At 38.0% G+C, this 24,883-nt stretch overlaps 1 protein-coding gene across 1 annotated transcript; it reads right to left on the minus strand.

The window, feature by feature from the left end:
- Positions 1-1,909: 1,909 nt before the first annotated feature.
- Positions 1,910-23,215, minus strand: LOC107791582 (nudix hydrolase 10-like). Its single transcript, XM_075224032.1, has 9 exons — positions 23,172-23,215; positions 17,909-17,993; positions 17,708-17,773; positions 6,552-6,689; positions 6,221-6,292; positions 3,012-3,062; positions 2,851-2,885; positions 2,179-2,287; positions 1,910-2,083 (listed from the first exon to the last, which is right to left on the minus strand). Exons 1-9 carry the CDS (start codon positions 23,213-23,215, stop codon positions 1,910-1,912), a joined length of 774 nt encoding a protein of 257 aa, XP_075080133.1.
- Positions 23,216-24,883: the final 1,668 nt, after the last annotated feature.

Below are 24,883 nucleotides of genomic sequence, written 5' to 3' on the forward strand. Positions count from 1 at the left end.
AGCTCGGTTACTAATGAAGGATAAGTGTCAGCTTTTTCTAAATTTACAATTTGCTTTTGAAGAGACGTTCTATCACTCCCAAAAGACAAATCACTGGGAACAATTTCATCGACTAAAGGTTCTTGAGAAGAATCAAGGATTTTTTTACCGTTAGAAAAAGGGGTCTTCAGAATAGAACTCCCGATACTAGGAGAAGAAGAAGCAGGACCAGATAAACCATCACGAGCGGACCCTAGGCCCAACCTCCGAAGCCTACCTCTTCTGCCTCTCCTATGTCTTGTGGGGGCATTGGGGAAGTGATCGAGAATTGGAACTTTTCTAGGGTTAGGGTTTGGAGATGACATTGTTGAAGAAGGATGTACTAAAGGGGAGAGAAAATACAAGTAAGTAAGAAATTGCTTGTTGAAGATCTATGAAGAAGAAGGTAAACAAAAGAGGATTAAAAATGCTTATAATGACAACCATCAAACTTAGAACTGCAATGATGAAAAGCCTATAATAAAGGCAACTATTATTTCGTGAATAGTGTGAATGAAGAAATCTCGAAAAAAGGGTGTAGAATTGCAGAACCAATCAAAAGGTGACACGTATGTAAAGCATTAAATGGAAGGGACAATTGAAGCGTCAGTATTTGTCATAATATTAATTACGGCAAAAATTCCCTTTTTATAAAGATCCACTTCCCAATTATTTACTTGATAAATAAATGAAAAGTGGGGGGACTATCTGTATTGGGAAAAAACTGAATTTACATTGTAGGTGACATGGCATGACACATGGACTGGTCAAACGGTCAAAACACAATAAATAGCCAAGAGGCACGGGTGACAACAGATAAGGGAAAAAGAAAGCAACATAGGTGCGGACCGTTACTAAAATAGGTACGAGTCTCGTACCTATCCAAGTCATTTAAAGACCGAAGATCGGAAGAAGTTGAAGATACGAATCTGATGACGTAAAAGAGTCAAAATACAGCATTAAATATCAAATACGTTAGAATATTTGATTTAAAAAGAAATAATTGTGTAACGTTTCTTTTAATGTCATTTATTGCTCATAATTGCCTCATTAAGACAAAGGCATTACATCTTCTCCTAGAATTAACTATAAAAGGAGAAGAATTCACCATCTGTAAGGATACGAAATACTATTGGGATCTTACTGAAATACAAAACTATTTACTGCTTTACCATCATTCTCAAAAATATTTTATTTTCGTCTCCTAATTATCAGTAACCCAAATTTCTTTTTAGCTTTGACCAAAGACTCAGATTTTTGGTTAAACAACAATAAGGATCCAAATGCCTACTGCTTCTGGCATAGTCCCTGGAGTCTTTCTTTTATTTCCCGAGTTTTTTGACAACTTACTTCTATTCGGGCTTCAAAAGTAGCTGGGTTCACGAAGCGAAGATGCCTCAAGAAACCAGTCTTTTAATTTAATGTATCTTTGATCCTAATACAAAATCAGGACATACGTAGCAAACGAATACGCCGGCAAATTGTAGTAATTGATGCCAAAATCATCGACTTTATTTGCATGGATTTCCCACAAATAAAAGGCAAATAAACCAAAAAAGAGAATTAAAAAGAAACCACAACAACAAATTAATTAAATGGGCTAAGACAGAAGTGATCTAGCTAGAGACTACTAGTCAGTATTTTATTTCCCACGTATGTCAATATGTTTACACTGCCACGCATAATTATATCATCAAACCAGAGCTTTTATTTATATTTTCTCCCAAATAGGATGAAATTGAACTTTACACAACATCATAGCCAAATAAACTGATCACTGTTTTGATTTTCTTCCAACAATGACAAATATTATTTCATACTGTAAACGGAAAATTTACAACTATATTGCAAACATATGGATAGAAGAGTGTGTATTTTAATGATCATGTGATCATTTATTAGAGTACAAATAACATTTCTTAGCAGAAAGTCCTGTAGTTGTAAGAACGGGAGAGAACCCACTGTATTGATTGTCTTTTTTGGCTAGACATATCTTGGCAATATTTTTGGAGAGTTCACTTTGGTTCAACTTAGGTTGAGCTGCATATTCTTCAATTGCCATCCACTGCAAAGAGATCAATAAAAAGGGCTATTTTTGACATACCTGAGCTTCATTAATGTGAAGTATACTGAAATGCAAAGTGGTTATTTTTGACATACCTGAGCTTCCTCAATCTCAGCATTTTGCTTGTGGATAGTAAAATTAAGGGGTTTTAGCATGCATATGAAGAACAAATCTGACTTTCCAAAGAATGATTTGTGACTTTGTCTGTAGTGACCAAAAATTCAAAAGTTTCAGCTGCTGAATTATTTTGGAAGAACAAGATTAATTAGGACATATATATAATCATGTGTTGTAGAAAACTTATCCTGGAAAGATGTGTTTGTAATTTATTGCTTTCTAGACCTTACTTTTTCTTATGAATATATTTTTTTCGTTAACAAGGGATCCGTAGCCGCTACCTTTCGGGTGAGCACAGGGTAAACCTCGTTATTGTGTAATAGCCTGTAAACTATACAGAAAGGTAAATCGCACGTTTCGGGTGAGCACAGGGTAAACCTCGTTATTGTGTAATAGCCTGTAAACTATACAGAAAGGTAAATCGCACGCACTAGGCAAGTATCGTGCAACTGGCTCGATTGAAAAGATATGCAAGTGGATTTCGAACCCTAGACCTCCTATTCGGGAAGTCCCTGCTCAACCAACTTGGCCACCCCTAGGGTTTTCTTGTGAATATCATTATTTCTTTGTTGTCTTTACATTTTCTTTTTTGTTTTTCTTCTTGACATTTTACAATTTTTTGATGGCCAAAAGGATGAAATCGTTCTTACCTGAAAGCGAGGATTTCAATAAAATCTGTCTCAATCTAAAAAGAAGAAGAAGAAGAAGAAATATTTGTGAGTTTCACTGCTCTATGATTTAAGGGAAATTAATTTGTATACTTTTTTTTTTTTGGTTCATCAAATTAAATGATTTAGATGTACCGACTTACTCCTGTCTCTTCTTGTACTTCTCTAATGGCTGCCATGCATATATCCTCACCCTATAAGTGAAAGAATTCCATAAATTATACTTACATATTATTAACTAAATAATAATACTATAGAGCATTTTGTACAATATACCACAAGGTTAATTTCAAAACCTATTGTTCCGAATTCTGATGATAACTAACACATTGACTTTGGTCAAAATATTTAATCAAAGAATGTTTGACTAGTGACATTTACTGGTTGTGGTAGGATGGATATTTAACAAAATACTTGGCAAAAAGAAAACAATATGATATATACTTCAGTTCAAACTTTTAAGGAGACTAGTCTCAGGGTACGCGCGTTGCGCGTGTACCCTATATCGATAATTATATATATTTTTTAAATTATATAATTATTATTAATTAATGTGTATGAGTTATTAAATATATACTAAAAATACTTAAAAGTTTCTGAAAATGATATACACCGATTCTATTTAGGTGGCTAGCCATTTGAGATGGTATAACTATAATAATTATAGTTATAAAACATAGGCAAAAAAAAATGAAGTAATAAGATCCTTAATTGATATGAGTTAGAACACCTTGCAAAAAAGAAATTTAGATATCGTATATATTTACAAAGCAAAAGACTTAGAGTCTGAGAACCTAAATATCCTTAAATATTAAAGGGGTATAGCCTAATATTGCCGATGTTAATAACAGTTAGTTCTCACTTATTCTTTGTGGACTTTACTGTTTAATTTTAAATTATTTTTATTTTTGCAAATAATTATATTACATAATTCAAATAAGAAAATTTTTACGCAAGGTATTTAATATGAGAATCTTTTATATATTCAGAAAATGAAGAATTCAATGCACAAAATTTAGTTGTTTTAAACTCCTTATTATCAAAAAAAAGCTTAAGCACAAGCAGTCATATTCAAAAGAAAATAGAATAAGTAGATCTAAGTTGTAATCCCCTATTTTGTGAAATAACATATTGGAAAGAAATAATAATAGTTTGAAAGATCTAAGAAATTTAAAACACTATTTTTTAAACCGAAGGATCATAAAAATTTTTTAACTAAAGTGACAGATTCATAGTTTACCTTGTCCTAACTCCTAAGTATTGGTTCATGATAATCGATAGAACACAACCGTTCTAACTCTAACAAAATAAAATAAAAACAAATACGCAACTAGCAATATTCTCAAAATTTAGACGTACGTATAAATTAATGCTCATTAATTTAAAAGATAAATAATTTATAGAAAGTAAACGCATTTGAACTTAAACTCCTACATATTAGAACTTCTAGTTCAAATAAGGGATAAATAAGATTATAGTTTATTTTAAATTTCTAATATTAGTTAAATGACTGTTTTGTCTAATGTGAAATAAATTTTTAAAGGGTAAAAGAGGCGAACGAAATTTCGCTAAGGGCCTTCATGCTTTTAATATAGTACTAGTCTTTATGTTCGTGCATTGCACGAATATCTTATGTCAAATATTATAAAACGTGTTCCAAAATAGTTGTTAAAATTAGCTAATCAGCTCCATAATAACCAACTCATTAATATAGTTGCGAGACAAATTAAATAGCAGAATGAAACTAAACATTTTAGAATCACATACAATGATAGAATAAATTTGTATATCAGTAGAAGAATGCAACAAGTACAGTGCAGATATGTATTAGAATATGACTGTTAAGGTCTCTGGACAACTTGCTTTAGGCTTTTATCTTTTAAAATAAAATAAATTTTTTAGAACACTGGAATTCTTGATTCCAGATAATTTTAATTTATTATACATGTGTTTTAAGAAGGACATAATATACGATAACATAATCTTTTAGTAGAAAAGAAAATTGGATTACTGATACCTTTTAAGTCTCAATTTGCAGAACTATGCCAAATATTTATACTGATATTCCCATTGGGTTTGTTAAATCGAACCGTAAGATCACCCAAAACAAAGAAGATATGATTTTTTTATAAAAATTATGTTTAGCTGCGTGTTGATACTTGATACATTCTCATTAAATAGATAGATTAGGTTAATCTTTAAGATAAAATTCATGATATTAAGAAATTACATTACCTCTAGAAAAACTTACGTCTCTCAAAGGATGATAAAGCGTATTAATTATTAATGAATGTCATCATATCTAACATAGTTTATTCTTCATTAAGATCGTTCCTTTTATTTTTAATCTCTGACGCTATAAAATTATAGAGAAAAAAAATTCTTAACCAGATTTAAAACACAAAGTTGCTGGAGTAAATCACCCACTCCGCTAAAGCTCGAATGCTACTACAGGCAATGAAGGAAATTAATTTTTGAGAGAAAATTATATAACAAAGGAAATTAATAAATTACCAAAACAATAAGTACCGTCCAATTTATTTGAAGTAAGCATATATGATATATAGATAGATTGTACAAAGTGTCCTCCATATAGATACAAGCTCGTTTCAAAGTGCTTGTGTCCATATATACGGAACTTAATTTCATATTAAGTAGAACAGATATGGCAAATAGAAGTTGAAAAGTTGGAACTTGATTGGTATTAGACGTTTGTCCAAATTTCAAAGTTACCACTTTTAACTTGAATTAGAAGTTCTCGATATTGGTAGAGTAGGAATTTACTATCGGTGTATGTAGAGTTTAACTCGGGAAGAATGTCATCCTTGGGTAGTATTTTAAATATTACTATTCAATCCACCTTTAACTCAAATATTTAAGAGCATAAAAGTCTATCAATATTTTAAGGATATTTTAGTCGTTCAATATTTAGTATAAATTATTTGTGTTTTTATAATAATATAGATAGATAGATAAACATCGAGTGCAATAAATTTTTAAGATTATTGATTAAGAAACTTGAAAAAGCAAATTGTTATTAAAAATATGAAATTCTCCAAACATGCAGTCTTTTCCTTAAAAAAGTTTATTTTATTCTCCCAATTAGCAATTTATTTTCTCCTTCTAAAACGCTGATTCCCTTAACGCACTCGCTTCTTTCAGGAAAAAGAAAAAGAAAAAGTTAATTATTCTTCCAATTATTTCTTTTTTATTTAAAAAACAGGCTGATACTCTCTTCGGAATCCCCCTTTACATTTTAGAATATTGACAAATTACAATAAAAAATAACTACTAGTATAAGAGATGGAATGATAATATTTGATAGAAATGAAAGATACAAATTATTGGTAACCTCTTCAACAACGCCAGTAGGCAGCTTCCAAATTCCAGTGTTTTTCCCATATTTTTCTTTAACTACTAGCACCTGCGGCCAAGTTGAATATATCACTTCTTTAGTTTTAACTTATTTCTTTAATATAAGACATATGGAAATAACTACTCGCATAAATGATTTTTAATCTAACAGTGTATGTTATTAAATCTTAATTACTATAGTAAGTAATATGCCTTATTTTTTAGATTATACATTCCACTTTTTATATGACAGTATAATTTTATTTCAAGTGACCTGATAATGTAAGAGTACTTTTTCGAACTTAATTAAAAGGATGTGTTATATGGACCCGTCCATTATTGTTGAGGACAAGAGCACCAATACCAACACGATGAGAAGCATTAGCAGGTAAAGTATTAGGTGTTTCTGGAATCCAATAAACAAGCATCACGTATGTTGCTTCAGCATGATGATACCAAAATCCCTCCTGCAATATAATTAAAGACACCACTTAATTATTTATATGACTATATAAACTTAATTAAATCTAATGATACATAATCTGTCTTAAGTTTAACGAGGACATGATCCTTGATAATAGGGTATAAAGATCGAAGATTAAGATTGTAGGTTAATAGGTAGTCATATGTATGTTTTTCTTCTCCATACTAGTAATATTAGTATTACGCCCATTTTCTTATTCTTAGATTTATATTACTATTTATTGTTTGGTTCGGTTATTTATTTTTCTTGCTATTGTTCGTGCTTCTTTTCCATGACTTCTCAATTACCGTATGTCACGACACCAGTTCGCCCTCCGTGAACTGTCGTAACGGCACCTAGTCTCTACGACTAGGTAAGCCTAACAAATGCGGAACATAAACGAAACTTGCAGAAGAAATAATCAAAAACCAAAATAACTCAATGGAAACAATAGTTATAATGCCGCTCGACATATACAACACAACATTCTCAAAACCAAGTACACTATCCCAAAACCCGAAAACTCACAGAAACACAAGCCTTTGGAATATCTAACAGTCTAACTCCAGAATATCTAACAAGAAAGAAAAACACAGAAGGGCAATGTTTAACAGCTAGAATGGAAAGGGACTTCTCGGTCTGCGGACGCGGCAGATGTACCTCGAAGTCTTTAGAGCAGTCACCTCCCTCAAGGATGGTAGGCCTGGGTAGAGGTACCTGGATCTGCACATGAAAAACATGCGCAGAAGGGGCATGAGTACACCACAGCGGTACTCAGTAAGTGTCAATCCTAACCTCGGTTGAGTAGTGACGAGGAAGGTCTGGGCCCTACTGAGATTAAATAAATATAAAGATGACAGGATAAGATAAGCAGTACAATTGAGAATCTACAGTAAGAATCTATATAGGATAATAAGAGTACAATAACGGAAACGGAGATGAAGGCAAACCACCAGAAAGTACCACTCATAACAAGGATAATAACCGGGGATCTCTTGGTATCCTCTATGTATACAAGGGATATCTTGGTATTCCGAGGATCTCTTGGTATCCTCAATATATGTTGGGGATCTCTTGGTATCCTCAATATATGTTGGGGATCTCTTGGTATCCCGAGGATCTCTTGGTATCCTCAATATACGTGCCAGGGATCTCTTGGTATCCTGCACTTCAGTCCAGATCATAAATATGTACAGGGGATCTCCCGGGATGTTGTCTCGTAGTCCCAAATTAAAAACACACAGCAGCAATGCAAGAATACTCAATAATTGCTAAATTTCGTACTAAGTAAACAATTAATTGTAGTCTAACATGCTTCACGAAATAAAATTGAGGTAGTTTAAGCAAATAGGCAATTAAGTCAACTAACCATGCTTTTCTAACTAACAACATGCTAAATTCGCAAGTAGAATAAAACAGGAAAAAGGAACTCAATTGAAATACTTAAAGAAAAACCGGATTTTCAACAATTAGCTCAAGTACGCACTCGTCACCTCACGTACAAGGCATTTCAATTATCAAATATATCATATCCTAAGGGGAAGGTCCCACACACAAGGTTAGACAAGCCACTTACCTCGAACCGGCTCAAAAATCAATCCGAAACCACGCTCTTGTCACGAGTACTTAACTCCACATGGCCCAAATCTATTCAATTAAATTTCATAATGTAAATAACAATTCAAGTAGTTGATTCAACAATTAAATACTAAGCTAATACGCAAAATTAGGTAAAATGACCAAAACGCCCCTCGGGCTCACGTCTCGAAATCGGCTATATATTTTCAGAATTCTCATACTCTCTATATATTTTCAGAATTCTCATACTCTTTATATATTTTCAGAATTCTCATACTCTTACGAGTCTAACCATATCAAAATTATCCCAATCCAATGTCAAACCCCCAATCAAAACTCAATTTCTTTGTCTAAGAACGTTTCCCCCAATTTTCACCAAAATTTTGAAATTAAAAGATGGATTTAAGTGTAGATTCATGGAAATTAGTCTAAACCGAGTAGGAATTACTTACCCAAAATCGCCCAGGTGAAATTCAAAAACCGCAATCTCCCGAGCTCCCAAGTCCAAAATATGAATTATGGCTCAAGCCTTTGAATTTGGGTTTTCAAAATCTACCCAGGGATTCCCTTAATCGTGAACGCGGTCAAACCTAGCACAAATTGACGTTGACCATTTTTCCTTCTTCGCGAACGCGAAGTCTCAGCTCCCAGCCCATCGCGAATGCGGCCCCCTTCTTGTGAATGCGTAAATCAAGACCCCAGCCCTTCGTGGGACCTCCTCGCGAACACGAAGGCCAAACCTTCAGCTCCACGTCCTATCCCTTTGGGAACGCGATGGCCTGTCGCGAACGCAAAGAGCAACTGGTCTGCAACACACCAGTAGTTTTTTTCTGCAATTTCAAACGTCAAGAAATGGTCAGGTTAACAACCCGAAACTCACCTGAGGCCCTCGGGACCTCAACCAAACATACCAATATATCCTATAACCTCATTCGAACTTGTTCCAACCTTCAGAATGCACAAAACAATATCAAAACACCTATTTCTCATCAGATTTAAGCCTAAGAATTCCAAAAACTCTAAAAATACGCTTTCGATCAAAAAGTCTATCAAACCTCGTCCGAATGACCTGAAATTTTGAATACACGTTACATGCAACACTGCTACTCCAATTTCTAGAATTCCATTCCGACTCTTGGATCAAAATCTTGCTATCGAACCAGAAACTTTAAAAATTCAACTTTCGGCATTTCAAGCCTAAATTAGCTACGGACCTCCAAAACACAATCCGAACACGCCCCTAAGCCTGAAATCACCTAACGGAGCTAACAGAACCATCGGATTTCCATTTAGAGGCTGTCTTCACACTGTTCTGACTACGATCAACTTTCCAACACTTAAGCTCTTATTTAGGGACCTAAGTGTCCCAAAACTCTCCGAAACTCAAAACCGAACATCTCGGAGAATCAAATTAGCAGAAATAAACTTGGGGAAAGTAGTTAATAGGGGATCGGGGCATTAATTCCTAAGACGACCAGCCGGGTTGTCACATCCTCCTACACTTAAACATTCGTTTGTCCTCGAACGAGCATAAAGACATACCCAAAGTAGTGAAAAGATGAGGGTAACGGCTGCGCATATCCTGCTCGGTCTCCTAGGTCGCCTCCTTGACCAGCTGGCCCGCCATTGAACCTTTACTGATGCAATATTCTTTGACCTCAGGTTTCTAACCTGCCTGTCCAATATTGCCACTAGCTCCTCAACATAAGATAGATCCTTGTCCAACTGGACTGAACTGAAATCCAACATGTGCGACGGATCACCGTGATACCTCCAGAGCATCGAAACATGGAATACCGGATGAACTCCGACCATGCTGGGAGGTAAGGCAAGCTCATACGCAACCTCCCCAACATGCCTCAATATCTCAAAAGGGCCAATAAATCTTGGACTCAACTTTCCCTTCTTCCCGAATCTCATGACGCCCTTCGTAGGCGAAACCTGAAGCAAAACCCGCTCTCCAACCATATAGAAAACATCATGAACCTTCCGGTCTGCGTAATTCTTCTGTCTGGACTGGGCTGTGCGGAGTCTATCCTGAATCACCTTAACCTTCTCTAAAGCATCCTAAACTAAGTCTGTGCCCAATAATCTGGCCTCACCCGGCTCAAACCAACCCACCGAGGATCAACACTGTCTCCCATATAAAGCCTCATACGGTGCCATATGAATGCTGGACTGATAGTCGTTATTGTAAGCAAACTCCGCCAATGGCAAGAACTGATCCCAAGACCCTCCAAACTCAATCATACACACATGGAGCATATCCTCAAGAATCTGAATAATGCGCTCGGACTGTCCGTCCGTCTGAGGGTGAAATGATGTACTCAACTCTACTCGAGTACCCAACTCATGCTGAACGGCCCTCCAAAACTGTGATGTGAACTGAGTACCTCTATCTGAAATGATGGAAACCGGAATACCATGCAGACGAACAATCTCCCAGATATAAATCTGCGCCAACCGCTCCGAGGAATAAGTAGTACACACAGGAATAAAGTGAGCGGACTTGGTTAGCCAATCCACAATCACCCAAATAGCATCGAACTTTCTCAAAGTCTGTGGGAGCCCAACTACAAAGTCCATGATGATCCTCTCCCACTTCCACTCCGGAATCTCTATCTACTGAAGCAACCTACCCGGTCTTTGGTGCTCATACTTCACTTGCTGACAGTTGAGGCACCGAGCTACAAATCCAACTATATCTTTCTTCATCCATCTCCACCAGTAATGCTACCTCAAGTCCTGATACATCTTCGCGGCACCCGGATGAATGGAATACCGCAAGCTGTGGGCCTCCCAAGAATCAACTCTCGAAGCCCATTAATTGGGTACACAAATCCGACCCTGCATCCTTAATACCCCATCATCACCAATCGTCACATCTCTGGCATCACCGTGCTGAACCTTATCCTTGAGGACAAGCAAATGAGGGTCATCATACTGCCGCTCCCTGATACGATCAAATAAGGAAGACCGAGAAACCATGCAAGCTAGAACCCGACCGGGCTCTGAAAGATCCAATCTCATAAACTGGCTGGCTAAGGCCTGAATATCCATTGCCATAGGCCTCTCCGATGCTGGTAAGTAAGCCAAACTCTCTTCCTCGTGACTCAAAGCATTGTCCACCATATTGGTCTTGCCCGGATGATACAAAATAGTGATGTCATAGTCCTTCAGCAACTCTAACCACCTTCTCTGGCGCAAATTTAGATCCTTTTGCTTAAACAGGTGCTACAAGCTACGATTGTCAGTATAAATCTCACAAGGCACACTATATAAGTAATGGCGTCAAATCTTCAGGGCGTGAATAATGGCAACTAACTCAAGGTCGTGAACAAGGTAGTTCTTCTCATGTATCTTCAATTGTCTGGACGCGTAAGCAATCACCCTACCGTCCTGCATCAACACCGCTCCGAGGCTAACCCTCGAGGCATCACAATAGACCATATAAGACCCCAAACTTGTAGGCAATATCAAAATTGGGGTTGTGGTCAAAGCTGTCTTGAGCTTCTGAAAGCTCGTCTCACCCTCCTCCGTCCACTGGAATGGAGCACCCTTCTAGGTCAACCTGGTCATGGTGGCTGCAATCGATGAAATCCCTCCACAAAACGATGGTAGTAACCCGCCAAGCCAAGGAAACTACAGATCTCTATAGCTGAGGATGGTTTGGGCCAGCTCTACATGGCCTATATTTTCTTCAAATCCACCTGAATACCCTCACTCGATACCACGTGGCCTAAGAATGCCACTGAATCTAACCAAAACTCATATTTTGAGAACTTAGCATATAACTTCTTCTCTCTCAGAGTCTGAAGCACAGTCCTCAGGTGCTGCTCATGATCTTCCCGACTCTGGGAATACACCAGAATATCATCAATAAAGACAATGACGAACGAGTCAAGATACGGCCGGAACACACTGTGCAACAAATGCATAAAGGTTGCTGGGACATTGGTCAGCCCAAATGACATAATAAGGAACTCGTAATGACTATACCGAGTCCTGAAAGCAGTCTTCGGGATATTTGGCTCCTGAATCTTCAACTGATGGTAGCCTGAGCGCAAATCAATCTTAGAAAACACTTGTGCGCCCTGAAGCTGGTCAAACAGATCATCAATACGAGGCAAAGGATAATGGTTCTTCACTGTAACCTTGTTTAACTGGCGATAATCAATACACAAACGCATAGAATGATCTTTTTTCTTCACAAACAGGATAGGAGAACCCCAAGGTAATACACTGGGCCGAATATAACCCTTATCAAGCAATTCCTGTAACTGATCCTTCAACTCCTTCAACTTAGGAGGAGCCATACGATACGGAGGAATAGAAATGGGTTGAGTGTCCACCAATAGATCAATGCCAAAATCAATATCTCTATCAGGCGGCATGCCCGGAAGGTTAGCTGGAAACTCATCGGGAAAATCCCGTACTACTAGGACTGAATCAACTTAAGGGGTATCAATACTAACATCTCTCACATAAGTTAAATACGCATCACACCCCTTCTCAACCATACGCTGAGCTTTAAGAAAAGAAATGACTCTACTGGGAGTGTGATCTAAAGTACCCCTCCACTCAACACGCGGTACACTTGCCATAGCCAGTGTTACGATTTTGGTGTGGACAATCAAGAATAGAATGATGGGGTGACAACCAGTCCATGCCCAAGATAATATCAAAATCAACCATGCTGAGAAACAATAGATCGGCTCTGGTCTCAAACCACTAAGAGCAACCAAACACGGCCGATAAACGCGGTCCACAACAAGAGAATATCCAACATGAGTAGAAACATAAACATAGGAACTCAAAGAATCCCGAGGTACACCCAAATAAGGAGCAAAATAAGAAGACATATAAGAATAAGTGGAGCCTAATCGAATAGAACCGATGCATCTCTGTGACAAACTAGTATAATACCTGTGATGACATAATCGGAGGCAACAACCTCGGTATGGGCACGAAGGGCATAGTATGTTGCCTGGACTCCCCCTCTAGGGCGACCTCTTCCTCCCTGGCCTCCACCTCTAGCTGGCTGAGCATGTGGGGTAGCAACTAGAGCTGTTACCATACCCTAAGAACTCTACGGGGCACGCTGTAACTGAAATGTCTATGGAGGTGCACCCTTCCCAAGTCTGGGGAAATCCATCACCATATGACGTGTGTCACCACACTCAAAAAAGCTCTGGGAGGACGTGGTGGCTATGACTGGATTGGGTCAGGTCTGTTGGACTGACCTCTGAAAGCACCCCGCGCAGGAGGCGTGCTAGAAACCAGAGGTGCATAATAAGGCTCTTGAGGTCTAAGAGGAGCTGGAGCACTACTGGCTGCTGGAAGAGCTGAATGAATAGGACGACTCATATAACCCCTACCATGACGACCTACAGCTGGGGTACGGGCACCAGAATAATGGCTCGACTCTCGAGACCTCTTGGCCTCCCTCTCCTCTCTCTCCCTAGCATACATACCCTCAATCCTCCTAGCAATACTCACCAGCTGCTGATAAGAAATATCCATCTCCAACTCACGAGCCATGCTAGACCTGATGCTGGGAATAAGCCTCTCAATAAACCGGAGAACCCTATGGCAGACAGTAGAAACCAAGGCTGGTGCATACCTAGCCAAACTGGTGTACTGGACAGCATACTTTGAGACAGTCGTAGCACCCTAGTGCAAATGCTCAAACTCGGTGCGCCATGCGTCCCTGAGGCTCTGAGGAACATACTCTCAGGAACAGATCTAAAAATTGAGTCCAAGTTAGTGAAGCAGCCTCATCTGAACTGTCTAACTCATAGGTGCGCCATCACTCATAGGCGACTTCTCGAAGCTGGAAAGTAGTGAAGAAAACCCCGCTCGATCCTGATATACCCATGGTACGGAGAATGAGGTAACTCTCATCTAGAAATCCCAGAGCATCCTTCGATGCTAGACTGCTGAATATAGGAGGCTTGTACCTCTTGAACCTCTCAAGCATGAGCTGCTTCTCCTCGGAAACCGCTGCCCTGTCCTCGGCTGAACTAGCACTGCAGGCGGTCAGGAATAATCTCAGGGACCTGCTCAACATGCACTCGCTGCTCAGGAGTGCGGGCGGCGGGAGTTTGTGCTCCTCCCCCGGCCTAAGATGTAGCTGCAGCAAGGGGAAGCAACTCTGCCTGAGCCAGAGTGGTGTACATGCTCGTGAACTGTGCTAGAGTCTCCTGAAGTGCTGGAGTAGTAGTAGAAGTAGGCGTGTCAGGTGCCTGGACTCCGACTGGAACTGCTAGTGGTACCTCGACGGCAACCCGCGCAGGTGTTCTGGCTGCACCACGTGCGCGTCCTCAGCCTCTACCTCAGCGCCAGCCTCTGATGGCTATAGTAGGGGGCGCGGGTGCCTGATCATCTTGGGTAGCACGTGTCCTCACCATCTGTGAGAGAATAGAAGACAGAAGTTTAGAATTTTGATGTCAAAATATTGCACGACAAGGAAATCAAATGAAGTGGAAATTTTCCTAACAGTTACATAACCTCTCGTAGATAAGTACAAACATCTCCGTATCGATCAGCGAGACTCTAATAAACTGGCTTGTGATCCATGACTCCTATAAACCTAGAGCTCTAATACCAAATTGTTGTGACCCTAGTTCTCCCTCCGTGAACTGTCGTGACGGCACCTAGTCTCTACGACTAGGTAATCCTAACAAATGCGGAACATAAACGAAATAAAAAACCAAAATAACTGAATGGAAACAATAGTTATAATGTCGCTCGGCATATACAAAACAACATTCTCAAAACCAAGGACACTATCCCAAAATCCGAAAACTTACGGAAACACAAGCCTTTGGAATATCTAACAGTCTAATTCTAGAATATCTAACAAGAAAGAAAAATACAGAAGGGCAATGTTTAACATCTAGAATAGAAAAGGACTTCTCAATCTGCAGATGCAGCAGATGTACCTCGAAGTTTCTAGAGCAGTCGCCTCCCTCAAGGATGGAAGGCCTAGGTAGCGGTACCTGGATCTGCACATGAAAAGAATGCGCAGAAGGGGCATGAGTACACCACAGCGGTACTCAGTAAGTGCCAAGCCTAACCTCGGTCAGGTAGTGACGAGGAAGGTTAGGGCCCTATTGAGATTAAATAAATATAAAGATGACAGGATAAGATAAGCAATACAATTGAGAATCTATAGTAAGAATCTATACAGGATAATAAAAGTACAATAATGAAAATGGAGATGAAGGTAAACCACAAGGAAGTACCACTCATAATAAGGATGATAACCGTGGATCTCTTGGTATCCCGAGGATCTCTTGGTATCTTCTATGTATACAAGGGATCTCTTGGTATCCCGGGGATCTCTTTGTATCCTCAATATATGTTGGGGATCTCTTGGTACCGCGAGGATATATTGGTATCCTCAATATACATGCCAGGGATCTCTTGGTATCCCGCACCTCAATCCAGATCATAAATACGTACAGGGGATCTCCTGGGATGTCGTTCCATAGTCCCAAATTAAAAACACATAACAGCAACGCAAGAATACTCAATAATTGCTAAATTTCGTACTAAGTAAACAATTAATTGTAGTCTAACATGCTTCACAAAATAAAATTGAGGCAATTTAAGCAAATAGGCAATTAAGTCAACTAACCATGCTTTTCTAACTAACAACAGGCTAAATTCGCAAGTAGAATAAAACAGGAAAAAGGAACTTAATTGAAATACTTAAAAAAAACGGATTTTCAACAATTAGCTCAAGTACGCACTCATCACCTCACGTACAAGGCATTTCAATTATCAAATATATCATATCCTAAGGGGAAGGTCCCACACACAAGGTTAGACAAGCTACTTACCTCGAACCGGCTCAAAAATCAATCCGAAACCACGCTCTTGCCACGAGTACTTAACTCCACATGGCCCAAATCTATTCAATTAAATTTCATAATGTAAATAACAATTCAAGTAGCTGATTCTACAATTAAATACTAAGCTAATACGCGAAATTAGGTAAAATGACCAAAATGCCCTTCGGGCCCACGTCTCAGAATCGGCTATATATTTTCAGAATTCTCATACTCTCACTAGTCTAACCATATCAAATTTATCCCAATCCAATATCAAACCCCCAATCAAAACTCAATTTCTTGGTCTAAGAACTTTTCCCCCAATTTCCACCAAAATTTTGAAATTAAAGGATTGCTTTAAGTATGGATTCATGGAAATTAGTCTAAAACGAGTAGGAATTACTTACCCAAAATTGCCCAGGTGAAAATCTCTTCAAAACCGCAATCTCCTGAGCTCCCAAGTCCAAAATATGAATCATGGCTCAAACCTTCGATTTTGGGTTTTAAAAATCTACCCGGGGATTCCCTTAATCGCGAACGCGGTCAAACCTAGCACAAATTGACGTTGACCATTTTTCCTTCTTCACGAACGCGTCCCCTTCTTTGCGAACGCGAAGGCTCAGCTCCCATTCCATCGCGAACGCGGCCCCCTTCTCGCGAACGCGTAGATTAAGACCCCAGCCCTTCGCGAACGCGGGACCTCCCTCGCGAATGCGAAGGCCAAACCTTCATCTCCACGTCCTATCCCTTCCCGAACGCGATGGCCAGTTGCGAACGCCAAGAGCAACTGGTCTGCAACACACCAGCAGTTTTTTTTCTGCAACTTCAAACATCAAGAAATGGCCTGGTTAACCACCCGAAACTCATTTCGAGGCCCCCGGGACCTCAACCAAATATACCAACATATCCTATAACCTCATTCAAACTTGTTCCAACCTTCGGAATGCACAAAACAACATCAAAACACCTATTTCTCATTGGATTCAAGCCTAAGAATTTCAAAAACTCTAAAAATACGCTTTCGATCAAAAAGCCTATCAAACCTCGTCCGAATGACCTGAAATTTTGTACACACGTTACATTCAACACTACGGAGCTACTCCAATATCCTAAATTCTATTCCGATCGTTGGATCAAAATCTCGCTATCGAACCGGAAACTTCAAAAATTCAACTTTCGGCATTTCAAGCCTAAATTAGTTATGGACCTCCAAAACACAATCCGAACATGACCCTAAGCGTAAAATCACCTAACGGAGCTAAAGGAACCATCGAATTTCCATTCTGAGGCCGTCTTCACATTGTTCCAACTACGGTTAACTTTCCAACACTTAAGCTCTCATTTAAGGACTAAGTGTCCCAAAACTCTCCGAAACTCAAAATCGAACATCCCCGCAAATCAAATTAGCATAAATAAACTTGGGGAAAGCAGTTAATAGGGGATCAGGGCGTTAATTCCTAAGACGACAGGCCATATCGTCACACCGTATTTCTTTTTGCTTGAGTCGCACTACCTTCTACCTTCTACAATATAATTAAATATATCACTTAATTAAAATCTAATGTAAAGTAGCCTGTGTTAGTGGGAGTATATATGTATATTTTACCTTAACTGCTGCTTCAACAAGATGAGCAAGTTCTATAGGCAACTTGATCCATACACCCTTCTTTCCCTGAACAAATGAAGAGAACAAAAAGATAATGTATTACCTATGATCTTTCTTTTTCTAATTTTAAATTCCTTAAGAGACAATCTTATTAATAGCGTCTAGTCCAATGAAAATGTACTAAATTAGTAAATATAATACCATTTGCCTCCTATTGGATATGGAAGCCATCATCATAGTATGAAATTTATGAGAATCCATAGGCTCTTCCTTCTTCATGTTGACAGTAATGTTATGTCGAGGAAGACGCAAATCCGAAAATAAAGAAAATAAAGAACACCTGATTTTTAACGTAGAAAACCCTTCAAATCGAAGGTAAAAACCACGGGATCACAAAGATCCAAAAAGCTCCACTATAATAATAAGAGGGTTACAAAAGTTCTCCAAATTTGCTGCACAACAAGTGCCAAACACGGAGCAACAATAGCAACAACTAATCAATTGAAGAAAGAGGAGAATCCACAAAAATGAAGTTGTTGTTCAAATCTAAAACCAAGATGTTATGAACACGCAGTCAAAATTTTAGCCCGATCCAACGATTAACAAATCGTAAACGTGATTTGAATGTTAGCTGATTGGAATAAAAATCTGTAGCAAAATAAATATTTTTCTTCTCTCTTATCTCTCGACGAAAGCTCTCTCAAAAACCACTCTTATGCGCTTAAGTCTTTCAAAGACTTGTATCAATGATCATAGAATGATTCTCCAAGGTTGTCCTACTTATAGATCATGAATGGTGTTTTCTCTTAAAGCCAAAACCCACTCAAAATAGGAATAAACCGAATCTAATTCCAAATAGAAATGGAAACCAAAAGAGAATAGGATTAGGCCATTGGGTCTTTGGCTGGACAACATAGGAATGTGCCTAACAAATTCCCCCTCCAGCCAAGGGGCCAAATGTTTCTTCAAGTAGAGGAACTATTGATAGGCTTCATGCCTGCCAATTTTTTGCAAAACACATACTTATCTGCAAGCTTAACTACAAAGTCACCAGGCTTCTCCATATAAATCTCCTCATCTAAATCACCATGAAGAAAAGCAGTCTTGACATCCATCTGCTCAACCTCTAAATCTAGACTTGCAGCTAATCCTAGAACCACATGAATAGAAGACATCTTCACAACAGGGGAGAAAATTTCATCAAAGTCAACTCCCTTCTTCTGACCAAAACCTTTAAGAACTAACCTCGCCTTGTATCTAGGCGCAAAGCTATGGTTATCTTATTTTATTCTGAATATCCATTTGTTAGATAAAGCTCTCTTACCTTTCGGCAATTTTACTAACTCATATGTGTCATTCTCATGGAGTGACTTCATCCCATCTTCCATCGCTTCGACTCCACTGATCTTTGTGAGTATCTTGCATGGATTTATCATAATTCTCAAGTTCTCCCATGTTAGTCAAAAGTGCATACTCATCAGGAGGATAGCGCATGGATTTTTGCTTCTCCCTTGTAGATCTTCTAAGAGAGGTTTCAGGAGCATTCGAAGTAGTTACATGTGCAGGAATTGGTTGTTGATCAACCACAACTTCATCAATTGGAGCATCTATAACATCTACACCATAATGATCATTTTGATCTTGATCACTATCTCCATCATTGTCTTGGGTTCCTTCATGTGCAATAGGTGCCTTAGCAATTGAAACTGGATCAATATCAACTAAGCTCTCAATACTCTGAGAATCTATCTTCTCAGCTTTTGTCAATATCTTCAATAGTTTTATCTTCAAAGAATATTGCATCATGACTTCTAATAAGTTTATTGTCAACTGGATCATAAAAACGATACCAAACTCATCTTGACCATAACCGATAAAGATGCACTGCTTAGTTTTGACATCCAGTTTCGATCTCTCATCTTTAGGAACACGCACACAAGCTTTACACCCAAAAACTCTCAGGTGATCATAAGAAACATCTTTGGCAAACCAAACTCTGTCTGGAACATCACCATCCAAAGCAAGTGCAGGAGACAAATTGATAACATAGGCAATTGTTAGGTGTTTTTCATAATTTTCTTCTATATTTGATTTTCCTATTTGTTGAAGGAAAGGACAACATATTTACCTTAATTGGGTTTTCCTTCTTGTAGAAGAAAATTACAAATCTTCCATATTTGGCTAGTTCCTTTTCTTGTAGGAAAAGGTTTGGAGTTCTATAAATTGAGGATTCTTCCTTCTCATTCAGCAACATCCACAATGTAGCCATAGGGGGTTTGAGAGTCGTGTTTAGGGGGAGAACTTTATGGGACAAGTGTTAGTGTATCATTTGTGTTTGCCTCTTCGTGAGGTTGTTCTCTCGATATTTTGTACTCTCTTTTTATATAGTGGATTGCTCATCTCTGTTGTGGACGTAGGTCAGTTGACCAAACCACGTTAAATATTTGTGTCTCTTTTGGTAGATTTCTCTTTTGTTGTATGATTTATCGTCGTTCAATGTTTGCTTTACTAGCTTCCGCATGACACTTGACTTTTTTTGGCCCTAACAAGTGGTATCAGAGCCAGCTTTGAGTGAGGTTCAAGATAGGTTCATCTTAGCGAGTTCAGTTCTAGCCGCAACATATTTGACGATAATCGTGATTTTTTTCTGAGAAATTTGACATGTATGTTACGCACGTTGAGACAAACTTTGTGCTGGAGATTTGGAGATTCGACCTGTTGAAGACTATGTGAAGAAGGTGGATCAAATTTATTTTGTCAGAAAATTCAGGCCAAGGGGAAGAATTGTTAGGTTTTTGCATTAATTTTCTTCTATATTTGGTTTTCCTATTTGTTGAAGGAAAGGGCAACATGTTTACCTTAATTGGGTTTTCCTTCTTGTAGCAGAAAATTACAAATCTTCCATATTTGGCTAGTTCCTTTTCTTGTAGGAAAAGGTTTAGAGTTCTATAAATTGAGGATCTTTACTTCTCATTCAGCAGCATCCACAATGTAGCCATAGGGGGTTTGAAAGTTGTGTTTAGGGGGAGAACTTTACGGGACAAATGTTAGTGTGTCACTTGTGTTTGCCTCTTCGTGAGGTTGTTCTCTCGATATTTTGTACTCTTTTTTTATATTGTGGATTGTTCATCTCCGTTATGGACGTAGGTCAGTTGACCAAACCACGTTAAATATTTGTGTCTCTTTTGGTAGATTTCTCTTTTGTTGTATGATTTATCGTCGTTCAATGTTTGTTTTACTAGCTTCCGCATGACACTTGACTTTTTTCGGTCCTAACAAGTGGTATCAGAGCCAGCTTTGAGCGAGGTTCAAGATAGGTTCATCTTAGCGAATTCAGTTCTAGCCGTAACATATTTGACGATAATCGTGATTTTTTTCTGAGAAATTTGACCTGTATGCTACGCACGTTGAGACAAACTTTGTGCTGGAGATTTGGAGATTCGACCTGTTGAAGGCTATGTGAAGAAGGTGGATCAAGTTTATTTTGTCAGAAAATTCAGGCCAAGGGGAAGAATTGTTAGGTTTTTGCCATAATTTTCTTCTATATTTGGTTTTCCTATTTGTTGAAGAAAAGGGCAACATGTTTACCTTAATTGGGTTTTCCTTCTTGTAGCAGAAAATTACAAATCTTCCATATTTGGCTAGTTCCTTTTCTTGTAGGAAAAGGTTTGGAGTTCTATAAATTGAGGATCTTTACTTCTCATTCAGTAGCATCCACAATATAGTCATAGGGGGTTTGAGAGTCGTGTTTAGGGGGAGAACTTTACAGGACAAGTGTTAGTGTGACACTTGTATTTGCCTCTTCGTGAGATTGTTCTCTCGATATTTTGTACTCTCTTTTTATATAGTGGATTGCTCATCTCCGTTGTGGACGTAGGTGAGTTGACCAAAGCACGTTAAATGTTTGTGTCTCTTTTGGTAGATTTCTCTTTTGTTGTCTGATTTATCGTCGTTCATGATTTGTTTTACTAGCTTCCGCATGACACCTGACTTTTTTTGGTCCTAACAAGTGGTATCAGAGCCAGCTTTGAGTGAGGTTCAAGACAGGTTCATCTTGACGGGTTCAGTTCTAGCCGCAACATATTTGACGAGAATCATGATTTTTTTCTGAGAAATTTGACCAGTGTGCTACGCATGTTGAGACAAACTTTGTGGTGAAGATTTTGAGATCCAACCTGTTGAAGGCTATGTGAAGAAGGAGGATCAAGTTTATTTTGTCAGAAAATTCAGGCCAAGGGGGAGAATTGTTAGGTGTTTGCCATAATTTTCTTCTATATTTGGTTTTCCTATTTGTTGAAGGAAAGGGCAACGTGTTTACCTTAATTGGGTTTTCCTTCTTGTAGAAGGAAATTACGAATCTTCCACATTTGGCTAGTTCCTTTTCTTGTAGGAAAAGGTTTGGAGTTCTATAAATTGAGGATCCTTCCTTCTCATTCAGCATCATCCACAATGTAGTCATAGAGGGTTTGAGAGTCATGTTTAGGGGGAGAATTTTACGGGACAAGTGTTAGTGTGTCACTTGTGTTTGCCTCTTCGTGAGGTTGTTCTCTCGATATTTTGTACTATCTTTTTATATAGTGGATTGCTCATCTCCATTATGGACGTAGGTCAGTTGACCGAACCACGTTAAATGTTTGTGTTTCTTTTGGTAGATTTCTTTTTTGTTGTCTGATTTATCATCTTTCAATGTTTGCTTTACTAGCTTCCGCATGACACCTAACTTTTTTCGGTCCTAACAAGTGGTATCAGAGCTGGCTTTGAGCGAGGTTCAAGACAGGTTCATCTTGGCGGGTTCAGTTCTAGCCGCAACATATTTGACGATAATCGTGATTTTTTCTGAGAAATTTGACCGGTATGCTACGCACGTTGAGACAAACTTTGTGGTGGAGATTTGGAGATTCGACCTGTTGAAGGCTTTGTGAAGAAGGTGGATCAAGTTTATTTTGTCAGAAAATTCAGGCCAAGGGGGAGAATTGTTAGTTGTTTGCCATAATTTTCTTCTATATTTGGTTTTCCTATTTGTTGAAGAAAATGACAACATGTTTACCTTGATTAGGTTTTCCTTCGTGTAGAAGGAAATTACAAATCTTCCATATTTGGCTAGTTCCTTTTCTTGTAGGAAAAGGTTTGGAGTTCTATAAATTGAGGATCCTTCCTTCTCATTCAGCAGCATCCACAATGTAGCCATTTGGGGTTTGAGAGTCATGTTTAAGGGGAGAACTTTATGGGACAAGTGTTAGTGTGTCACTTGTATTTGCCTCTTCGTGAGGTTGTTCTCTCGATATTTTGTACTCTCTTTTTATATAGTGGATTGTTCATCTCCGTTGTGGACGTAGGTCAGTTGACCGAACCACGTTAAATGTGTCTATTTTGGTAGATTTCTCTTTTGTTGTCTGATTTATCGTCATTCAAAGTTTGTTTTACTAGCTTCCGCATGACACCTGATTTTTTTCGGTCATAACAAATAACTCCTCCATAATTATCTTCAGTTGCCTCAAATATTTCCATTTCTTTTTCGTTAATCTGAGAAGTTAGAAGAATAAAAAAAATTACTAAATATATGTTGGAAGAAATTTGAAATGCCAAAGAGTAATTAAACCTCTTAAGCTAAGTATGTGCAACGCATTACATTAGGCGCGTCTTTAATTAAAGGTACAGCAAGAACAACGGAAAATGACAACTTTATTAGGCTTTTCGTTTTTATTTTTTCGAACGATAGCTACTCAACTTCTAAAACAAGTAAGACAATTTCATATATATAGAAATTTGAATTATTTTAAATTAAAAAACGTGAATGCATGTAGGTTTTTATTCAAAAAGTGCTGAAGTTATCGACACAAATGATGTAAAATACAAACTTTACATTGTCAATGTAATTCAACTTTTAATAGCAAGTTTTTAAATTTTTATTTTTCACGTTATCAAATTATATTTGTTATAATCAGTTACCTCAGGTAACTCAACGTGATGGCTCAAAAATATAATATATTGTTAGTGCACAAAATTTAAACTCTTACGATAATAATATATGCATGCTAGCTAGGATAACTCAAATTTGAAGAATTTGTATATCAATAATAGAACTAATAGCAATAATTAACTTTTTGGAACTTCGGCTGTAAGCATGGGAAAAAAAATTGTGCATGGAATTTTTAACATAACCTGGTGTTACCAAAGTGTGAGGTTTTGAGTCTTACAATACTTTGGAAGTGAATGAAGAAAGCTTGCTATGAATGCTATGTCACTAAGCTGACGATATGCAGCTGCTGTATCATCATATGGTACGTACCAGGAAATTGAGCCAAAATTTACATGGAATATTATTTTCACTTTGTAACTGGGAATCGATCTGCTTTTGTGCCCTTGTCAGGTCTGTACTAATTAATCAGTATTTAGTGTAAACGGAATCAGAATTTTAATATTATATATATTCAAATATATATTATTTTCACAAAAATTATTAGGTTCGCCTGAACCAGCAAACGAACTTGTAGTTCTGCCCTTATTTAATGTGATGTCACATGCACCGAGTCTCGGGTGAAACTCGGTAGTTGCTACTCAGACACATACCTAGCAACAACCTGCAAACACCAAAGCACCAAAGCCCATCTACCGTGTTGATTGGTGCAACCCTACCCCAAGCTATGACCGAGTCTTACATCCACCGTAGAGGTGGATTCAGTATTAAAAATTTAACGTGTTCAACTTGACAATGAATTAATTAAATTGTTAAAATTTTAGGTTCAAACTTAATATTTTTTGAAATTTTAGTAGGTACCTACAAAAAAACCGTAATATTGCGGCGGTTTATTTGGGTTATTGCGGCGTTTTAGAACCGTCACTATGTGCATTTATGGCGGCTTCGAAAACGCCGAATACGCTCGCCAAAATGTTAAAATGGCGGTTTTTGGAAAACCGTCGTAATTGTGGACTACATAAACTGGCGGTTGACTATTGTATATTACTGTGTTTGCTAACAGCCATAACTGTATGTAATTGAATCATTTATATTATTTAAATAGGGTTGTTTTAACCGCCGTAAATCGGTTTTTAACTGCATATTTATGTTCAATATCGAAAGTTATGAATTTAATTGAAATCGTATTAGAAAGGTCATGCTATGTCCACCCCTGATTCACTGTCATGTTATTAATACTTTAAGTCAGAAAAAAAGAG

The sequence above is a fragment of the Nicotiana tabacum genome, chromosome 10, assembly GCF_000715075.1.
Source record: "Nicotiana tabacum cultivar K326 chromosome 10, ASM71507v2, whole genome shotgun sequence".
Classification (NCBI taxonomy): domain Eukaryota; kingdom Viridiplantae; phylum Streptophyta; class Magnoliopsida; order Solanales; family Solanaceae; genus Nicotiana; species Nicotiana tabacum.

What these genes read in the sequence shown, in the direction of transcription:
- LOC107791582 (XM_075224032.1), bottom strand. Translation starts at nt 23,215, where the DNA reads ATGGAAATATTTGAGGCAACTGAAGATAATTATGGAGGAGTTAT. An exon ending in TATCCAATAGGAGGCAAATG is followed by an intron (nt 17,774 to 17,908) that starts GTATTATATTTA and finishes TCATTTGTTCAG; the next exon opens with GGAAAGAAGGGTGTATGGAT. An exon ending in CTACTGGCGTTGTTGAAGAG is followed by an intron (nt 3,063 to 6,220) that starts GTTACCAATAAT and finishes TTTCACTTATAG; the next exon opens with GGTGAGGATATATGCATGGC.